General features: G+C 34.6%; 1 protein-coding gene, 1 non-coding gene and 1 pseudogene across 2 annotated transcripts in view; 1 reads left to right on the top strand and 2 right to left on the bottom strand.

Moving 5' to 3' along the window:
• The window catches only part of LOC147340734 (ubiquitin carboxyl-terminal hydrolase 10-like), a 97,692-nt pseudogene extending 90,175 nt beyond the window's left edge, over positions 1 to 7,517 (bottom strand).
• The window catches only part of DACH2 (dachshund family transcription factor 2), an 864,497-nt gene that overhangs the window by 492,611 nt on the left and 351,037 nt on the right, over positions 1 to 20,849 (bottom strand). Inside the window, exon 3 of the mRNA XM_086387136.1 lies at positions 11,333 to 11,445. Coding sequence (XP_086243262.1) covers positions 11,333 to 11,445 — 113 coding nt within the window. The remainder of the gene's footprint in view (positions 1 to 11,332; positions 11,446 to 20,849) is intronic.
• LOC147340735 (U6 spliceosomal RNA) lies at positions 4,258 to 4,364 on the top strand. The gene has a single exon (XR_015160016.1). It is a non-coding gene; the product is annotated as a U6 spliceosomal RNA (small nuclear RNA).

Genomic DNA, 20,849 nt, shown 5'->3' with positions numbered 1-20,849 from the left:
TCAACAAAATAAAAAGAGAAAATTATAGGCCAATATCACTGATGAACATAGACACAAAAATTCTTAACAAAATATTAGCTAATCAAATCCAAGAACACATTAAAAGGATTATACACTGTGATCAAATGGGATTTAACCCTGGGATGGAAGGATTCAACATACTTAAATCAATCAATGTGATAGACCATATTAACAAATCAAAGAATAAAAACCATATGATCAGCTCAACAGATGCAGAAAAAGCTTTAACCAAGATTCAACATCCATTTACAATTAAAAAAAGAAAAACACTCCATAAAGTGGCCATAGAGGGAACATACCTCAACATAATAACGGCCATATACAAAAAACCCACAGCAAATGTCATTCCCAAACAATGTACTACTTGAAAGCATTTTCTCTAAAATTAGGAACAAGAGGATGATGTCCACTCTCACCAGTATTCAACACAGTTTTGGAAGTCCTAGCCATGGCAATGATAGAAGGAAAAGGATTAAAATGAAACTAAATTAGAAAGGGATTAAAATGATCACTGTTTTCAGATGACATGATATTATACATAGAATATCCTAAAGATGCTCCCAGAAAACTACTAGAGCTTATCAATGAATTTTGTATGGTTGTGGGATACAAAATTAATATGCAGAAATCTCTTGCATTCCTATCAGAGAAGGCAATGGCAGACCACTCCAGTATTCTTGCCTGGAAAATCCCATGGACGGAGGAGCCTAGTAGGCTGCAGTCAATGGGGTTGCTAAGAGTCGGACACAACTGAGCGACTTCACTTTCACTTTTCTCTTTCACGCATTGGAGAAGGAAATGGCAACCCACTCCAGTGTTCTTGCCTGGAGAATCCCAGGGACAGGGGAGCCTGGTGGACTGCCGTCTATGGGGTCACAGAGAGTCGGACATGACTGAAGCGACTTAGCAGCAACAGCAGCTTTCATTCCTATACACTAAGAATGAATGATCAGAATGAGAAATACAGGAAACAATCCCACTTACTGTTACATCAAAATAGAACAAAAGAAATAAAAATAAATCTACATAAGGAGGCAAAAGATCTGTAGTTGGAAAACTGTAAGATGCTAATGAAAGAAATTAGAGATGACACTAAAATCTCTGGAGAGATATACCATGTTTTTGGATTGGAAGGATAGATATCGTCAAAATGACTATACTACCCAAAGCAATGTACAGATTCAATGCAATCTCTATCAAATTATCAATAGCATTTTTCACAGAATTAGAACAAAATAATTGTACAATTTTTATGGAAACACAAAAGACCCTGAATAGCCAAAGCTATCTTGAGAAAGAGAAAAGGAGCTAGAGGATTCAGGTCCCCTGACTTCAGACTATACCACAAAGTTACAGTAATCAAGATAATATGTTACTGGCACAAAAACAGAAATATATATAAATGGAACAGGATAGAAAGTCCAGAGATAAACACAGGCACCTATGGTCACCTAATATATGGCAAAGGAAGCAAGAATAGACAATGAAGAAAAGACAGTCTCTTTATTTTTTTTAATTTTATTTTATTTTTAAACTTTACATAATTGCATTAGTTTTGCCAAATATCAAAATGAATCCACCACAGGTATACATGTGTTCCCCATCCTGAACCCTCCTCCTTCCTCCCTCCCCATACCATCCCTCTGGGTCGTCCCAGAGCACCAGCCCCAAGCATCCAGGATCGTGCATCGAACCTGGACTGGCATCTCGTTTCATACATGATATTTTACATGTTTCAATGCCATTCTCCCAAATCTTCCCACCCTCTCCCTCTCCCACAGAGTCCACAAGACTGTTCTATACATCAGTGTCTCTTTTGCAGACAGTCTCTTTAATAAGTGATGCTGGCAATGAAGGACAGCTACATGTAAAAGAATGAAGTTAGAACATTGTCTAAAACCATAAACAAAAGTAAACTCAAAATGGATTAAATACTTAAATATAAGACCAGGTACTATAAAACTCTCAGAGGGAAAAACAGGCAGAACATTCTGACATAAATCACAGCAAGATATTTTTTGATCCACCTCCTAGAGTAATGAAAATAAAAATAAAAATAAAGAAAAAACATAACATAAAGAAGGTTTACCACTTATCCTTCTCAAACTATTCCAAAACATTGTTGAGGCAGGAATGCTTAAAATCTCATTCTATGAGACCAGCATTACAGTGATACCAAAATCTAACAAAGATATCACACAAAAAAGGAAATTACAGGCCGATACCACTCATGAACATAGATGCAAATATCTTCAACAAAATACTAGCAAACCAAATTCAACAAAACAGCAAGAGGATCACATACTCTGCTCAAGTGGGATTTACCCCAGGGATACAAGGATGGGTCAATATCTGCAAATCACTCAATAACATACACTATATTAACAAACTGAAAAATAAAAATCATATAATCATCTCAATCGATGAAGAAAAAGCTTTTGACACAATTCAACATCCAAATAACAAGGTCCTATTGTATAGTGCAAGGAACTATATTCAATATTCTATGATTAATCATAATGGAAAATAATATGAAAAGGAATGAGTGATATATATGTATGTATAACGAAATCACTTTTATAAACAGTAGAAACACACAAAACATTGTAAAACCACTACATTTCAATAAAATAATTTTTAAAAAATTCAACATCCATTTATGATAAGAATTATACAGAGTGAGTATAGAGGAAACAATTTGACATAATAAAAGCCTTATATGACAAGCTCACAGCTTGTCAACTGTGTCAACATCATACTCCACTGTGAAAAGCTGAAAATATTTCCTCTAAAATCAGGAACAAGACAAGGATGCCAACTCTCACCACTTTTATTCAACATAGTATTGGAAGTCCTAGCCAGAGCAACCAGAAAAAAAAAAAAAAATAGAAGGAATACAAATTGAAAAGGAAGAAATAAAATTGTCATCATTACTATGCATACAGCATGATACTATACATACATAGAAAATCCTAAAGACCATAAAGGCATGATATTATACACAGAAAATCCTAAAGACAACAGAATAGCACTGGAATTCATCAAAGATTTAGTAAATTTGCAGGATATAAAATTAATATATATAATTATGTTGCCTTTTTAGACACTGAAAATGAACTCTCAGAAAGAGAAATTAAGAAAACAATCCCATTTACAATCACTTCAAAAAGAATAAAATTCTACGGAATAAATCTAAAAAGGAAAAGACCTGTTTACTGAAAACTATAAGACACTGATAAAACTGAAGATCACACACACACACACACACACACACACACACACACACACACACACGAGGTAAGATATACCATGTTCATGGACTGGAAGAATTAATATTGTTAAAATGACGATACTACCCAAGACAATCTACAGATTCAATGCAATCTCTATAAAAATACCAATGGCATTTTCATAGAAGTAGAAAAAATAATTCTACAACTTGAATTAGAACACAAATTCTAAAATTTGTGTAGAAGCACAAATGACCCCAAAGAGCTAAAACAATATGAGGAAAAAGTAAAAATCTAGAGATATTCACACTCCTGATTTCAAACTATACTATGATACTGTAGGGTAATCTAAACTGTAGGGTACTGGCACAAATACAGCCACATAGATCAATGTACAGAATAGTGAGCCCAGATATAAGCTCACACACTTATGATCAATTAATCTAACAGAGACAGTATGAATATACAATGGGGAAAAGACAACCTCTTCAATAAATACTGTTTTGAAACTGAACAGTTACTTGCAAAATAAACTGGATTACTATCTCAAACCATGCACAAAAGTAAAGTCATAATGGATTGACATCTTAAGTGTAGGACCTGAAACCATAAAATTCATAGAAGAAAACATAGGCAATAAGATCTTGACCCTGGGTTTAATAATACTTTTTTGGATATGTCTTTTTGGGCAAAGGAAATAAAAGTAAAAATAAACACATGGGAGTACATCAAAGCAAAAATCTTTTGGACAGTGAAGGGAACTATCAACAAATCATAAAGGCCACCTACTGAGTGGGAGAACATATTTTCAAAGGATATATCTGATAAGGAGTTAATATCCACACACACACAAAAAACTGCATACAATTCCACATCAAAAGAGCAAACAATCCAATTAAATCTGTGTAGACATTTTTCCAAAAGAAGACTTACACATTGCCAATAGGCATGTGAAAAGATGCTCAACATCACTAATGATGACTAATCAAATCAAAACCAAAATTAAGTGCTCGCTTCGGTAGCACATATACTAAAATTTGAATAATACAGAGAAGATTAGCATGGCCCCTGCCAAAGGATGACACATAAATTCGTGAAACATTCCATATTTTTACAATATTGTAAAGTAATTATCCTCCAATTAAAATAAATTTAATTAAAAAAAAACACAATGAAGTATCAGCTCACAGCTCTCAGGATGGCTATTTCGAAAAAGGCAACAAATAACAAGCATTGGCAAAGATGTGGAGAAAGTAAACCCCCGTGCACTGTTGGTGGGAATTAATTGGAAAAAATATGACATTTTCTCAAAAAATTAAAAATAGAACTACCATAAGATCCAGTAATTCCACTCCTGGATATTTATCCAAACAAAACAAAAGCACTAATTTGAATATATATTTACACACCTATGCTCATTGCAGCATTATTTACAATAGCGAAGATATGGAAGCAACCTAAGTTCCTATCAATAGATGAATGATTAATGAAGAAATGTTATACATATAAAATAGAATACTACTCAGCCATAGAAAAGAATAAAAACCTGCCATTGGGACAACATGGATGGACCTTGAAAATTGTTCTTTTTAAAACTTAAAGTTTAGCTACATACATACACATAGACAGGCTTCCTCAATGGTTCAGTGGTAAAGAATCCACCTGCTAATGCAGGAGACATGGGTTCAGTCCCTGGGTTGGGAAGATCCCCTGGAGAAGGAAATGGCAACCCACTCCAGTATTCTTGCATGGAGCATTCCATGAAGAGAGGAACCCAGCAGGCTACAGTCTATGGGGTTGCAAAAAGAGTTGGACAGGACTTAGCGACTAACCAACAACAACAATACACATTGACACACCTTAAAGATGTGAGAGTGGTTTATAAAGCACTATACGTTTTTATCATCATCATCATCACCATAATCCTGCAAGGTTTGCTTAAATTCCAAGTTTTCCCCTCCACCTACATTGGAAATAAGCAATGGGTTTTCCTCTATAAGTCTTCAAGGCAGTACAAAAATTGGTAGGAGTCTAAAAAGGTGGGTGGGAACACTTTTTAGGTTAGGATATTTATACAGAGGGAAAAAAGCATTGAAAGATATTAAAATAAAAATATTTGGAAACCCACATTTAGCTAAAATAATGGATGGAGTTCCTGTTATTAAACTGATAAAATTAACCTTTTTGGTTAGTAGAGAAACAGTAAGTGTATGTAATCTAAACTAACTATTAGAAAATATTAGTCATTCAGCTCTGGCTCCATTCAGGCCAATGATTCTTCCTGGGCACATGAGAAATAGAGATAATTGTTACTACCATTTTTGACATAAAAGCAATCTCCATTTGTGTGACATGAAGAATGCTTTACAATATTAATCATTGAAAAAGTCAAAAATAGTCACAGGAAAAAAATGTTTTAAGTCAACCATTAAAAAGTTGGTTTGTTTCTTTCTAGATAGATTTCTCCTGTGTTACACTCACAGAAGAAAGGCTTAGGACCACTCTGTCCTACTTATGACCACTTCTTAGCAATCAAACTGAGTAATTATACAAAACATGTCTTGTAAAGGGAAGCTGATTCCAATCATGCTATCAGGCTAATTGACATTATATCATGTCATAAAATTGACATATCACTATGAAGATTTGGCAGGATTCTACTTATAGCTCTGCCAATCCTGAGTTGATTTTTGAAGCTACTATTACTGGATTGGATATTCATAGGCTCAGTTTCCCAGGAACATAGATGGCAGCTGAAATTCCTAAAAATATTTTACCACAACAGAACTCAAAGAAAAAAGAAAACAGCTGAAGAATCTTCTACCTTTTAAGAAATGAACACTATAGAAATTTTATTTGAAGCACTTTATTACTTCCTTGTAAGGTGTCAGTTTACATCTCTCTCAGGCCAAATTCCACATCTGTCTGTCTGAACCAGTTCATAAGCCAAGGAAAAGGGAGTAGTCATCTTTTGTAAAGTTCAAAGACACATATGACAAATCCATCCTTTGAGTATGATTCAGGGATATTAGCACTTTTGCAGTTTTGCTGAGAAAGATGGGGATAAAAGTCCTTCGTTTTCCCCTCTATAACACAAAACATTTTTTAAAAAAATACTAGATAATAGGATTATTATATATTAATGACCTAACAAGGAATTAAGATTGTTTCTATTGTACAGATTCTACAATACATGGCAAAAACAAACAATATTGTAAAATTTAAAAAAAATTAAAAAATAAAAAAAAAGAAATAGAGACAGAGACATGAGATGAGAATATCAGCAGTGCAATATATGAAGGCAAAATACAATTAAATTTCATCATTTTGTAATTACTCAGTAAAAGGTTGGGTGGAATTTGAGAAAACTCTGACTCACAAAATAAATTTTAACGTGTTCTAATATTTTTTCATATTGTTTGGTGCAGAATGGATGTTCAAGAAACATTATATGTTAAATGAAAACCATAAATTCATATATATATTTATCTAAAGATAGATATTAATCAATAGATAGATATTAATAGATCCTATATCTCTGGGTCTATAGTTACATAGATAGTCTCTAAATGAATATCAGACAACATTGTCAAGAATACTTCCTAAGGATCCTATCTCAGTGAAAAAAGTATTATCATCAGTAATTAGTAAGTTGATTATTTTGTATAGAAATAAATTATTTGAACTAATTGTTAGATACCTAAGTACATTTAAATTTCCCAAGTATTTTAGTATGGAATATGGAATGTAGACAGTATTCAGTTGTGTCCGACTCCTTGTGACCTCATGGACTGTAGCCCACCAGGCTCCTCTGTCCATGGAATTTTCCAGGCAAGAATACTGGAGCACATTGCTATTTTCCTACTCCAGGGGATCTTCTTGACCCAGGAATAGAGCCTGCATTTCTTATGTCTCCTGCATTGGCATGCGGATCCTTTATCACTGGAGTTACCCAGAGAGCCAAGTATTTTAATAACTCAATACCAATATATACACAGACATTTTTATTTATACTTTTAACTGGCTAAATAAGATACATTTGATATCATAGACTTTAGCATAGTGACCCTGAATTATCTCAAAATTTTAATTAGTGGGGTTGAATGAATTGGTTTCTATTACATAGGGGAAATATGACCAAGAAGAAAATAAACACATTTGAAATGAAAATAAAACAAATCAAAAAGGAATAAAGTCATATAAAATAGAAATTTTAAAAATTACCTATATGCTAAGCAGATAAAAACAACATGGCATACCTGACATTATTCAATATTATTCTGCATTGTTAAGAATTTACATGTCAAGCTATGTGAATAGAGAACTCTTCGTAAATCTAAGCATGATGACTTAACCATTTCTAAACCTTTTCACTTGCATGTTTTTGCTTGCAACTGTTGGTGGGGATTTAAAAGCAAAATAATATACAAAAAATCACTATATTTAAAAAGGAACATTGTGATCATTGCATTTTATTACCCTTAGACCCCATTTTCAAATTACAAATGCAAATAAACAATATAAACAAATGGAAAACAAGTTTCATTTACTTAGGCAAATTCAGCAGGATTCAAAGTAGGCTCACCAGACATATGACCTTGAAACAGAAGGTAGCAGCACACTCACCAATAATTATTCAGTTTTATGTAAAATTATACACAGTTGTAAAATATTATCTCTTTCTTTACATAAAATGTTGAGACTTAAGACCTGAAACTTTATTGGAAATAATTTTAATAATCATTTGAGAAAAAAGATAATTCTCAACCCATAACACACCATATTAATATCAATTGAATTCTTCTAAATTATATTTAAATAAATTAATGAAAATTAAGCTGGCAATGAATAGTAAGTATAATATCAAATATGAAACTTGCTGATAGCTAAATTGAGAATTGATTTTATCTCAATTATCTTTGCTAATGGAGGGGTGAAATGGTGTATCTAATGCAAAATAATGTATAATCCCAGAATTATCTCTACTTGGTTCACAGAGCCTTTTTTATTCTTATATGTCTATAGTTGAGTAGGATAGCCTTAGGCATGTAAAATAAATTAATGTATTCTAAGAAAATAAATTACTACAGAGCTGTGCAGACTCCTTTTCCTCCCCCTATTAAATGATTTTCTGTCTGCCATTTAGACATAAGTATTCATGCCTTTTCCTACTCAATCCCTTATCTATCTCTATCATCTCTTTCTAGGTACAAGCAAAGGGTTTTGAATTGAGGAGTCTTTTTTTTCCCCCAATGTTTCTCACTGTGGTAAATTCAAGTTGTAGGAAGGAAGGCCAAGGTTTTAACCCAAGGAAGGAGCCTCCATTATCTTGGAGGAGCTGAAGCATACATGCCAAGTAAATTAGGAGCAGATGAATACCTCAACCTGGATTTTAACATGTACTATAAGACATCATGATGAGGAGGGAAAAGTATTGGCCCTGGACTTTAAAAGACCTGAGTTTGAAACCCAGTTCTGTTACTCAATTGCTTTGTAATCTTAAGCAATTAATGTAAATACACTGAGCCATGTATTATTTACTTGAAAAATGAAGACAATATTCATAAACCTACTGTGAAGATTAAATGAAGTACATATAAAACACCCATGTCTGGTGCATAATAGAAACTTAATATATATTACAGGTTTTCCTCAACAGATAAGGTACCAAAGTTTACTTGAGTACATTAGCTTCAAGGCAATTATAAAATCCTTTCTTTTCTTTTATCTACATAGGACACATCTTTGATCAGGACATAGATCTGATTATATGGTAATGATTTTAGGCTCTGTCAATGTGTTTTAAAAAGCAGAGATATTACTTTGCACAAAGATCCATTAGTCAAAGTTATGGTTTTTCCAATAGTCACGTATGGATGGGAAAGTTGGACTATAAAGAAAGCTGAGCACTGAAGAATTGATGCTTTAAATTGTGGTGTTGGAAGACTCTTGAGAGTCCCTTGGACTGCAAGGAGATCAAACCAATCAATCCTAAAGGAAATCAGTCCTGAATATTCATTGGAAGGAATGATGCTGAAGCTGAAACTCCAATACTTTGGCCACCTGATGCAAAGAACTGACTCATTGGAAAAGACCCTGATGCTGGGCAAGATTCAAGGTAGGAGGAGAAGGGGACAACAGAGGATGAGATGGTTGGATGGCATCACCAACTCAATGGACATGAGTTTGAGTAAATTCTGGGAGTTGGTGATGGACAGGGAAGCCTGGCATGCTTCAGTCCACGGAGTCACAAAGAGTCAGACATGACTGAGTGACTGAACTAAACTGAACTGAATGTGTTTTAAATCAAGAAATAGATTATCATTTATTGAGCATCCATGACAATATATTTCAGGGGATAATATGTTATCCCTTCTATATTCATTTATATGTGAAGGGCTGCTTTCTTCTTGTATCAGAATTTGTTTATAAATATTTAAAGTCTAAAAAATTATCATCTAATCCCCAAAGACTCTTCCTAAATTTTCTATTTTAGCTAATGACATTATCATCCAACTGATAACATGAATCATCCTAGACTTCATCTTCTCACTCTCTATTTTGATCAAGTATCAACCGTAATTAATTCTAATTATGAAGCAACTCTGAATCTCTTTTTTACTCTACTGAATTTTCCTTAGTTCAGGTCCTCGGTATTTCTCCCTTCATTGCTACTTTCCTTCAACAGCAATTGTTTTTAGAGCATTTACTCATTTACTTATCAGTGGTCCTTTAACCTATAAGAGCTGGTTTTTTTTTTAATCTGAACAAAATCCTACATGAAATAGAACATGTAAAATTCTGAGACAGAAGTGGGAAACCTAGAAGTACTTCTGCAATTCTGTGTAAGCCAGTAAGGAAAGTGCTTGAAAGACACTTTGGAAAACTATTGCCAGGGACAATCCTAAACTGCTGAACATGATAGGTTCACAAACTTTTTTTCCCCCCACTTTAACTGTATTGTCTGTAAGTCTCTCATTTTAAATCTCTCCTTTGGTCTCTGCCACTTAATTGCTATTGCCCCTAGGATACTAGGCTTTTTCTCATCATTGTACATCTACATTCTACATTCAGAAGATGTTTTCCCTCCTATTATCCATCTGCTAAACATTCAGCCTATAAGGCATAGCTCAAATCTCTGTGAGCATTACCCAACTTAACAAATTGTTTTAGTTGCTACCATTCTGTGATATTATAGCACCTTATATATACTTGTATTGTAGTCTCTATCATACTTCAATGAAATTATTAGTTTACATGAACTTATGTGACAAGGACTGCTATTCATATAATTTTGCATCACCTAGGACCTAATACCCAAAACACAGTAGGTGTTTGTTTGTTTAATTTTTTGTATCATTGAAGGTATAAAGATAATATTATCATTAAATACATTTTCTTTCATATAGTAGCTTTAATGATTTTCAAAGCTTCAGTTACAGAAATAGCAAGCAAGTTTAAGTGTTTTGTGTGCTTTTCTTTTTTTAGAAAACAAAAAATGTTCAGTGCTAATTTGTAAGACTGGTATTTTTAGGGAAGTAGTGTTTACCACAGTGTTTGATGAAAAACAGTGAATCATTTAAGACAATGACTATTTCCACTTTCTTGTCTAATTGTAATGTGTTACCAGGGATGATACATATTATTTTTACATTTTATCCTAGAATATTAACATAGAAAAGATGTCCAGAACTTTTAAAAACAAAAAGAATATTATTGAGACATATCAATAAGCAGGTACAGTACATCCCGTCAGAGGTTTTGAGAAAATACTAGTTTGGCCAGTGACACCCTCCCCCAATCTCTGCCCTCAACATACAAAAACACACATACATACACACAATAAGGCCATGAAAGATATTTCCTACAAGGAAGTGACAATTAATTTTTAAGTCATGCCCATTTGATTTGCATCATTGGAGTAACAAAACTGTTTTCATGAATATTCAAAAATCCAATAATGTAACCTCTAGTAGAGCTTGAAAAACTCTGAAGGACAAGGCAGTTAGTTCAATATTAGTTTATTTCAAATGTTGGGCAATATGAAGAGACAAGGCTGATCATTGGATGGATTTTATTACCTGTTGGGGTGATAAGTCCTGGTGATAAAAGTCCTGGGATTGAATGGGGCAGAAGGCGAGCACTGTCTTGCAACACTCCCAAAGAACGCTTAGGAGGCCTGCCAGGCCTTGAACTGTTGGAGAAAAAGACAAAGATCAGGTTAAAATACACTCTTTGGAAATGCCATCACTTGCTACATTCACCTAAACCTTGTTTAATTGTCAAAAAATGATAGAATTTTATATTAAAGACTATTTTCATTTATTACTAAAAGATCAATACTTTTCTTTCTACTAAGCTTCCCAACATACTTATGGTTGTATGTGTGCTCAGTTCTGTCAAGACTCTCTGCAACCTCATGGACTGTAGCCCTCCAGGCTTCTCTGTCCATGGGATTTCCCAGGCAAGAATATTGGAGTGGGTTGCCATTTCCAATGCCAGGGAACCTTCTCAACCCAGGGATCAAACCCGCATTTCTTGTGTCTCCTGCACTGGCAAGCAGATTCTTTACAATATAGTTAAGGCAAGCTTTAAAACCATAAGAGATTAATTTCTAGCTTAGATCTATTTAGACACCAGCACTTTGCATTGCAGCTTACCTGTTGTGAGAAACCCAAAGTTACCTTCTGCTCTTAAAGCTACACTTCATCCCTGGTATTAATACATGCAACTGAGATACGGACTCACAGAATTAAGATGGTACAGAATGTGAAGTGATTAACTCTCTGCTCAGCATGCCAGAGGTGAGGGGTAGAAAGCTGAAATGTAGAATAAGACCTGATGTTTATTAACATTTCCACAGCTTCCACAGCCCACAAGGAATAAAGATCCCTTATCCTCAGTAGGTTTTTTTCCTACCTAGTATTTAAACCAAGCTGTATAACTGGCAGTGTACTCACTTGGAATGACTTTAGTATGGAAACCTACCACCTTTGTAATCGGTGTATTTTTTCACAGATTGCTTGGTATTTTTAAGGGAGTTGACGTTAAACTTAAAACACTAACCTATTATATTTGCATTCTTTACCCCGGTGTGAATAGTTCAGGAATTGCAGTTATAAATGCTAATCCATAAAATAATGAAATAGAAAGTCAGTATCAGGCTTCCATCTTGTACTCTAACACAGTCAGTGTACGCAATACATTATTTGGAAGCTGTCACTACAATAAGGAGACTTATAAGTCATTGAACATTAGGACTAAGTTATTCTCAAGTCATGAAATATATTTCAAATATTTTCAACATTTTTAATGCTGCCTAAAATATTGCTGCTGTTTCTTGGTAGAAATGTAGTTTATAAATCTGAATAATAGGGATTTTCATAAAATACTGTAAAATACTACATTAAATAACCCAAGCCACAAAAATTTATAAGGTTCTGATAGAGAACATTTCCAAAAAATGACTTTTGTTCACAAAGAAATTTAAGTTAAATCTCACTCTATCAACTTTGCAGTAATAAAGTGCTCCATCAATGTAAGACAAACTGCTTTTAAATGAAGACAACTTTTAACAACCTTGACCTTACACAGAGGCACTATTACTCAGTTCACTTTTCACTTACCATGCTGATGCTATTTCTTTTTATTATACATCAATATTGTATATCAATCTAGTATGAAATATTCATTTTTCTCATTTAATGTTTCAATTTTGTAAACTGAATCTCTTCTTCTTTCTACTCAAGTTTGGGTCATGATTTATTTTATTTAATTCAGTGTTGTTATTCTGTTTGTCCTTGCCCTGTTTATGGCTTCCTAACTCTTCCTAACTCTTCCTAATACTGGTAAGAAAGATATCCTATTTACTTTAAATGTCCTAAAGGATTTCAAGATCACTAAACAATATTAGTCAGGTTATATCCAGTCATTAGAAGAAGGCATGTTATTTTGTTGAGTAATCTTCAAGTCTGTACTTTCTTTTTCTTTTTTTTTTAAATTGGAATATAGTTTCGTTAGTTTCAACTGAACAGCAAAGTGAATCATCTCTACATATACACATCTCTACATACACCCTCTTTTTTGGATTTCCTTCCCATTTAGATCACCACCATTGAATAAAGTTTCCTGTGCTATTAAGTAGGTTCTCATTAGTTATCTGTTTTATACATAGTAGCGTACATATGTCAATCCCACTCTCCCAACTCATCCCACCCCGCCTTTCCTCCATTGGTATCCATGCATTTATTCTCTACATCTGTGTCTTTATATCTGCTTTTACAAATAGGTTCATCATTTTAAGGACACTCTACTCCTATATAGTCAGTCATTTTCTTCTGTTATAATATTTACTGTCTTTCAGGGAAATCCTTTATAACGTTTCAGTCTTATGTTAATAGTCACAGGGGAGACAACATCAGATCTGGCTATAGAGTCTCACACCACGTTTTACTGTGTTGGAAGGAAAATTTCAAAATTGTTTGCCTAGTTAAGCAATTAACTACAGAGAAGTCTATACTTTCTAAGTGCTTCTCTATGTCTTTCTATTTATCAGAATTCAAGCCTACTAACTTTATTAAAGCCCACCTGATAACTCTTTGTACTCACCCAGCATAAAAGTTTCAGTGCTGTCTTTATGCTTACAATCACTGAGCTTTATGCTTTCTTTCTGATGCTCTCTCTATGTCTAGGAGCCAGCTGTTGACAGTGTATTTTGGAATCTATGAGATTTAAACAGTTCTTTTCCAAATTTCTTGGTCAATCTCATGATTTGATGTAGCAATGACCTCATCGCTTATTCAAACATCCAATAAACAAACATCCACTAAGTGCCCATTCAGTTTGTGTCCGGCATCGAAACTAGGTATCAGGGTTACAGAGGTTAAAATGTAAGCTTGACAATGGCAATGGTTTTTGGTCTATTTGTTCAGTGATATATTGTGAGAAACTAGAATATAGTTTCTTCTGCTTTTGAAGAGCTTAAGGTACAGTGATAGAGATGTGTATTTGACCTGCTACTTAAAATTTATGATTAATTCTTTAGTGAGTATGATTGTGTGATGAATACTTCCAAACTTGATTAAACTTATCAGTGAACAAAATCATATCCAGATTCCTTTGTTTATATTAGTGGAAAGAAGACTTGTGCCCCCAGAGTAAATTAATTAGAATCAAGATTGTGAAGACGCTTTATAATCAATAGCATTCTAAAAGATAGATTTATTCTAACTTTTAGAACAAATAATCCTCAGTAGTAAAATATCCCTAGCACTAAAGTTCCTGCACTACTTTTCAAAGAACACAAGCCTTACAACATGAGAAAAGACTATGGAGGACACTGTAGAAAGTTGGAAAAGATTATTCTTGATAGATGATCTTGCCATACTTATCTTTAAGAGCTTTATTAGCATCAGGCAGATGTTTACATATAAATCAAGAAAAAATAAACATGTGGTGGTTTAACCAGAAAATTGTTATTCGGATGACAAATAGGTTGAAAGGTCCAGCACCCTGTTTCTGCTAAAATATTAATTGGATTACTAATTTCTGTAATGATTTATTTCACAGGGCACAAATAACCATGTAATTACTCTTTAACTGAATGATAATTGCTTGTTGGCAATTATTTGTTTTCAGTTTAATTACAAGGTTATTTGTACTCTGTAAAATAAAACAGGCCCTTTTTAAAGTTTCCACCCAAATGACTCAGTGGCTATGTCACCCAAGAACACTATTAACAAAAGTTTATGGACCTTGGCCAACAATCCCCCAAAGAGCAAAGCTCCTATTAAACAGCTCAGCTAAATCTTTGAGAGCATCATTTTTCTAAAATCAACATTTATAGGTGGTTTGGAGGGAAATTATACCAAAGAACCATGATTTTCTCTGGGTTCAGTTCATTCTGTAACACAATTTATCCTGTTATGTATTTTACCATTCATTCTGTAAACTTCTTCAGGAGAAATGAAATAGTAACGAAGCTTCCTGAGATTAAAGAATAAACCAAATTGAAATATGTATCAAGAGTATTTCATTTTTCTGCAGTTAAAGTGGATTACAAACTCTGTAGAGTTGACAGGTCCCTAAGAAAGAAATTCCATAGGTCTTCTGGTGTCAACAGTCTGTAAGATATCCATTCCAAGTTGTAGTAACATAACTGATACTTTGCTCATTAAGATTATTAAATTTCACTTGAAGTTGTTTTCATTTTGTATGATCAGCTATTTGTATATGAATCAAGGACTAAGAATTTAGAAAGGTAATTTTATTTCAAAGAAAAAATCTTGTTAATGAATTAATTAGTGATTTCATGAGCCTTCAATATATTTAATATAAACCATATAGTTAGCACATGATTTAGCAAGGAGTCATAAGATCATATCATCCTCTTCAATGAAAGTTTGGCTTACTACTCTTTAAAGAAACACTCATAACATTTTGGGACAAACTGAGAAAATTGCTGGTTATAGTGGCAGTTAAGTGTGGTATTAGCAGCAACTTGTAAAGATTGCTACAGTTGGATTCCCAAAGTGGGAGTTGTCAGCCATGACCTGGGATTCATTTTTCAGAGCCATCACTGATATTTAAAATCCCCTTGTATAGTCCTAAATGTGTCTTTTTTTTTTTTTTCAACTATGTTAGAAGCCAAGAAAGCCAAGGATGACATTAGCTTTGAAGGTGTTGTTTACCTGACTGTAAAGTGCTTTTTTTCAATATGCTTATTAAATTAAATAAGAATCTTTCTTTCAGAACAATAGGACTTTTAACTGCATCATGGATTAATAATAATCTATAAGGTCTCACGTGTATTACAACATTTCAAGGATGCCAACAGTAGTTAAACTCTACCTGACCTTTCAGTGTTGATGAGGAGAAACAAACTCTGATCTCACAGCAACCTAAATCCATCTTCTTTCAGTGTTGGCAAACTGATCACTTGTCTAACTATTGCATTGGATTGTATTCCCAACCAGATCAAAGGCAGCAGCAACCAATTCAGCACCCGGGAAAAAGCTATACATGAAAAATCGGTGGTTAACATTAATCATATATGAAACTGTTCAAGTTGATAACTGGAAACTGGTCACTATGGCAACTCTCATAAAATGGTGCTTATGTTAAACTGTGCATCAATCAGCTCTTGGTTTATGGGAATTTAAAGTGTGGCTCATCAAGTCTCCAGAAGATTTCAACACACACACAAAAAATACTAGAGTCAAGATCATATATATTCCATTACCATTTACTCCTTTTTTCATTTCTTATAAGCATAACCAAAACTTAAATTTGAATATATTAAAAGCATCAATACCATCATTCCATTAGAGTTAGTAAAGTTTAGGAAATTTTCTTTAACATAAGGGTGTTCATGGGACGAGGGAAAATACCCCTTGCTAGGGTCACATATTATATCAAGGATCATATAAAATAATTCATATTTAGCATTAATCTTATGATTGTGTGTATGCTCAGTCATGTCTGACTCTTTGTGACCCCAAGGACTACAGCCCATCAAGCTCCTCTCTCCAAGGAATTTTCCAGGCAAGAATACTGAAGTGTGTTGCCATTTTCCGTCCAGGGGAACTTCCTGAGCCAATCATTTTAAATAGGGATGTTTAACTCATTTGCTAATGCTAAATTTCTATTTTTCCTTCAATAAAAATAGAAATCTTATGTGACAGACAATTTTGGGGTTGACTACTCACTTGATTGTATAAATGTGAAGCTATTTTTATACTTCATTTGCTTGATCTGCTCCCTATTTAAATTAAATGTGCTCTAGGCCTGCTGTTAACACTTTTAAACACATTTACTTTTTGTCATAAACTGACTGAATTCTAATAAATGTCTTAGTGTAAATAACAAAGACTGTAAAACAGAAATGCTGGTATATGATGAATTCTTAGCAGCTTCTTTCCTTTCTGATTAACAGAACATTGATAACACTGATAGTATCACTGAATCTTAGTAAATTTTAGAGTAAACTAAATTAAATATTCCCCCTTCTAAAGTGTATCTTTTCACAGTCTGACACAATTTTGTTTGGTTTTAAGTTTATTTTTAATTGGAGAATGATTGCTTTACAATGATGTGTTGATTTCTGCCATGTATCAACATGAATCAGCCATAGGTATACATATGTCTCCCTCCCTCCAGAACCTCCCTCCCATGTCCCACACCATCCCACCTCTCTAGATTGTCACATGGCACCCATTGAGCTTCCTGCATCATACAGCAAATTCCCACTGGCTATGTGTTTTACAAATGGTAATGTATGTTTCTATGCTACCTTTCTATTCATCCCACCCTCTTCTTCTGCCGCTGTGTCCACAAGTCTGTTCTCTATGTCTGCGTCTCTATTACTGCCCTACAAATAGTTCATCAGTACCATTTTTCTGTATTCCATATGTATTTGTTAATATACAATATTTGTTTTTTTCATTTTCTGACATTTCACTCTAGAAAAGGCTCTAGGTTCATCCACCTCACTAGAACTGACTTGAATTCATTCTTTTTGTTGCTGAGAAATATTCTATTGTATATATGTACTATAACTCCTTCATCCCCTCATCTGTCAATGGAAATCTAGGTTGCTTCCATGTCCTAGCTATTGTAAAGAGTGCTGAAATGAACAATGGGGTACATGTGTCTTTTTCAATTATGGTTCCTCAGAGTATATGCCCAGTAGTGAGATTGCTGGGTCATATGCAAATTTTAGTCCTACCTTTTAAAGAAATTTCCATACTGTTCTCCATAGTGGCTGTTTCAATTTACATTACCATCACAGTGCAACAAGGTTTCCTTTTCTCCATATCCTCTCCAGCATTTATTGTTTGTAGATTTTCTGATGATGGCCATTCTAATCAGTGTGGGGTGATACATCATTCTAGTTTTGATTTGCATATGCAGAGTACATCATGAGAAACGCCGGACTGGAAGAAGCACAAGCTGGAATCAAGATTGCCAGGAGAAATATCAATAACCTCAGATACGCAAATGACACCACCCTTATGGCAGAAAGCGAAGAGGAACTAAAAAGCCTCTTGATGAAAGTGAAAGTGGAGAGGGAAAAAGTTGGCTTAAAGCTCAACATTCAGAAAACGAAGATCATGGCATCTGGTCCCATCACTTCATGGGAAATAGATGGGGAAACAGTGGAAACAGTGTCAGACTTTATTTTTTGGGGCTCCAAAATCACTGTAGATGGTGACTGCAGCCATGAAATTAAAAGACGCTTACTCCTTGGAAGGAAAGTTATGACCAATCTAGACAGCATATTGAAAAGCAGAGACATTACTTTGACAACAAAGGTCCGTCTAGTCAAGGCTATGGTTTTTCCTGTGGTAATGTATGGATGTGAGAGTTGGAGTATGAAGAAGGCTGAGCACTGAAGAATTGATGCTTTTGAAGTGTGGTGTTGGAGAAGACTCTTGCGAGTCCCCTGGACTGCAAGGAGATCCAGCCAGTCCATTCTGAAGGAGATCAGCCCTGGGATTTCTTTGGAAGGAATGATACTGAAGCTGAAACTCCAGTACTTTGGCCACCTCATGCAGAGTTGACTCACTGGAAAAGACTCTGATGCTGGGAGGGATTGGGGGCAGGAGGAGAAGGGAACGACAGAGGATGAGATGGCTGGATGGCATCACTGACTCGATGGACGTGAGTCTCACTGAACTCCGGGAGTTGGTGATGGACAGGGAGGCCTGGCGTGCTGCAATTCATGGGGTCGCAAAGAGTTGGACACGACTGAGCGACTGAACTGAATTGAACTGAATAATGAACAATGTTGAATATTTCTTCATATGTTTATTAGCCATCTGTATGTCTTCTTTCAGAGAAGGCAATGTCAACCCACTCCAGTACTCTTGCCTGGCAAATCCGATGGATGGAGGAGCCTGGTAGGCTACAGTCCATGGGGTTGTGGAGAGTCAGACACGACTGAGCAACTTCACTTTCACTTTTCACTTTCCTGCACTGAAGGAAATGGCAACCCACTCCAGTATGCGTTGGAGAAATATCTATTTAGGTCTTCTGTCCATTTTTTGATTGGGTTGTTTGTTTTTCTAATATTGAGGTCCATGTGCTGTTTATATATTTTGGAGATTAATCCTTTGTCAGTTGCTTCACTTACAATTAATTTTTCCCTATTCTGAGTGTTGTCTTTTCATCTTATTTTTGGTTTCCTTTGCTGTTCAAAGGCTTTTAAATTTAATTAGGTCCCATTTATTTATTTTTGTTTTTATTTCCATTACTCTAGGAGGTGGGTCATAGAGGATCTTGCTATGATTTATGTCAAAGAATGATGTGCCTATGTTTTCCTCCAAGAATTTTATAGTCTCTGGCCTTACATTTAGGTTTTTAATCCATTTTGAGTTTACCTTTGTATATGGTGTTAGGAAGTGTTCTAATTTCATTCTTTTACATGTAGCAGTTTGCAGATGATATGATACTATATAGAGAAAGTACTAAAGATACTAACAAAAAAATACTAGAGCTAATCACTGAATATAGTAAAGTTGCAGGATACAAAATCAATACACAGAAATCACTTGCATTCCTATACACTAAAAATGAAAAATCAGAAAGAGAAATTAAGGAATCAATCCCATTCACCTTTGCAACAAAAAGAATAAAATACCCAGGAATAAATCTACCTAAGGAGACAAAAGAGCTGTATATATAAAACTATAAGACACTAATGTAAGAAGCAAAGATGACATAAACAGATGGAGAGATATATCATGTTCTTTAATTGGAAGAATCAACATTGTGAAAATGACTATATTACCCAAACCAAAATACAGATTCAGTGCAGCTCTTATCAAATTACCAATGGCATTTTCCACAGAACTAGAATAAAAAAAAAAAAAATCCACAATTCATATGGAAACACAAAATACCCTGAATAGCCAAAGCAATCTTAAGAAAGAATGGAGCTAAAGGAACCACTCTTCCTGACTTCAGGCTATACTACAAAGCTATAGTCATGAGACAGTATGGTGGTGGTGGTGTTCAGTTGCCCAGTAATGTCTGAGTCTTTGCAACCCTGTGGACTGCAGCATGCAGGTCTCCTTGTCCCTCACCCCCCCACCCCGCAGTTTATCCAAGTTCATTTTCATTGCACTGATGATGCCATCCAGACATGCCAACCTCTGACATCCTCTTCTCCTGCCCTTAATCTTTCTCAGTATCAGGAGTTTTTCCAATGAGTCATCTGTTCTCATCAGAAAACTAAAATATTGGAGCTTCAGCTTCAGCATCAGTCCTTCCAGTGAATATTCAAGGTTGATCTCCAATAAGATTGAGTAGTTTGACTTCCTTGCTGCCCAAGGGACTTTCAGAAGTTTTCTCCAGCACAAAAACAGAAATATAGACCAATGGAATAAGAAAGAAAGCCCATAGATAAACCCACACACCTATGGACACTTTATCTTTGACAAAGGAGGCAAGAATATACAATGGAGAAAAGACAGTCTCTTCAATAAATGGTGCTGGAAAAGCTGGAGAGCATTGTATTAAAAAAATTAAATTAGTACACTTCCTAACACAATTTAATATAGGCTTTCTTGAACTCAAAGAATGTGTCACTGTTCAAAA

The sequence above is a fragment of the Bos grunniens genome, chromosome X, assembly GCF_055505025.1.
Source record: "Bos grunniens cultivar Pamir isolate PY7600 chromosome X, Bosgru_T2T1.0, whole genome shotgun sequence".
Lineage (NCBI taxonomy): Eukaryota > Metazoa > Chordata > Mammalia > Artiodactyla > Bovidae > Bos > Bos grunniens.
This window is presented reverse-complemented; position numbering and strand designations above follow the sequence as displayed.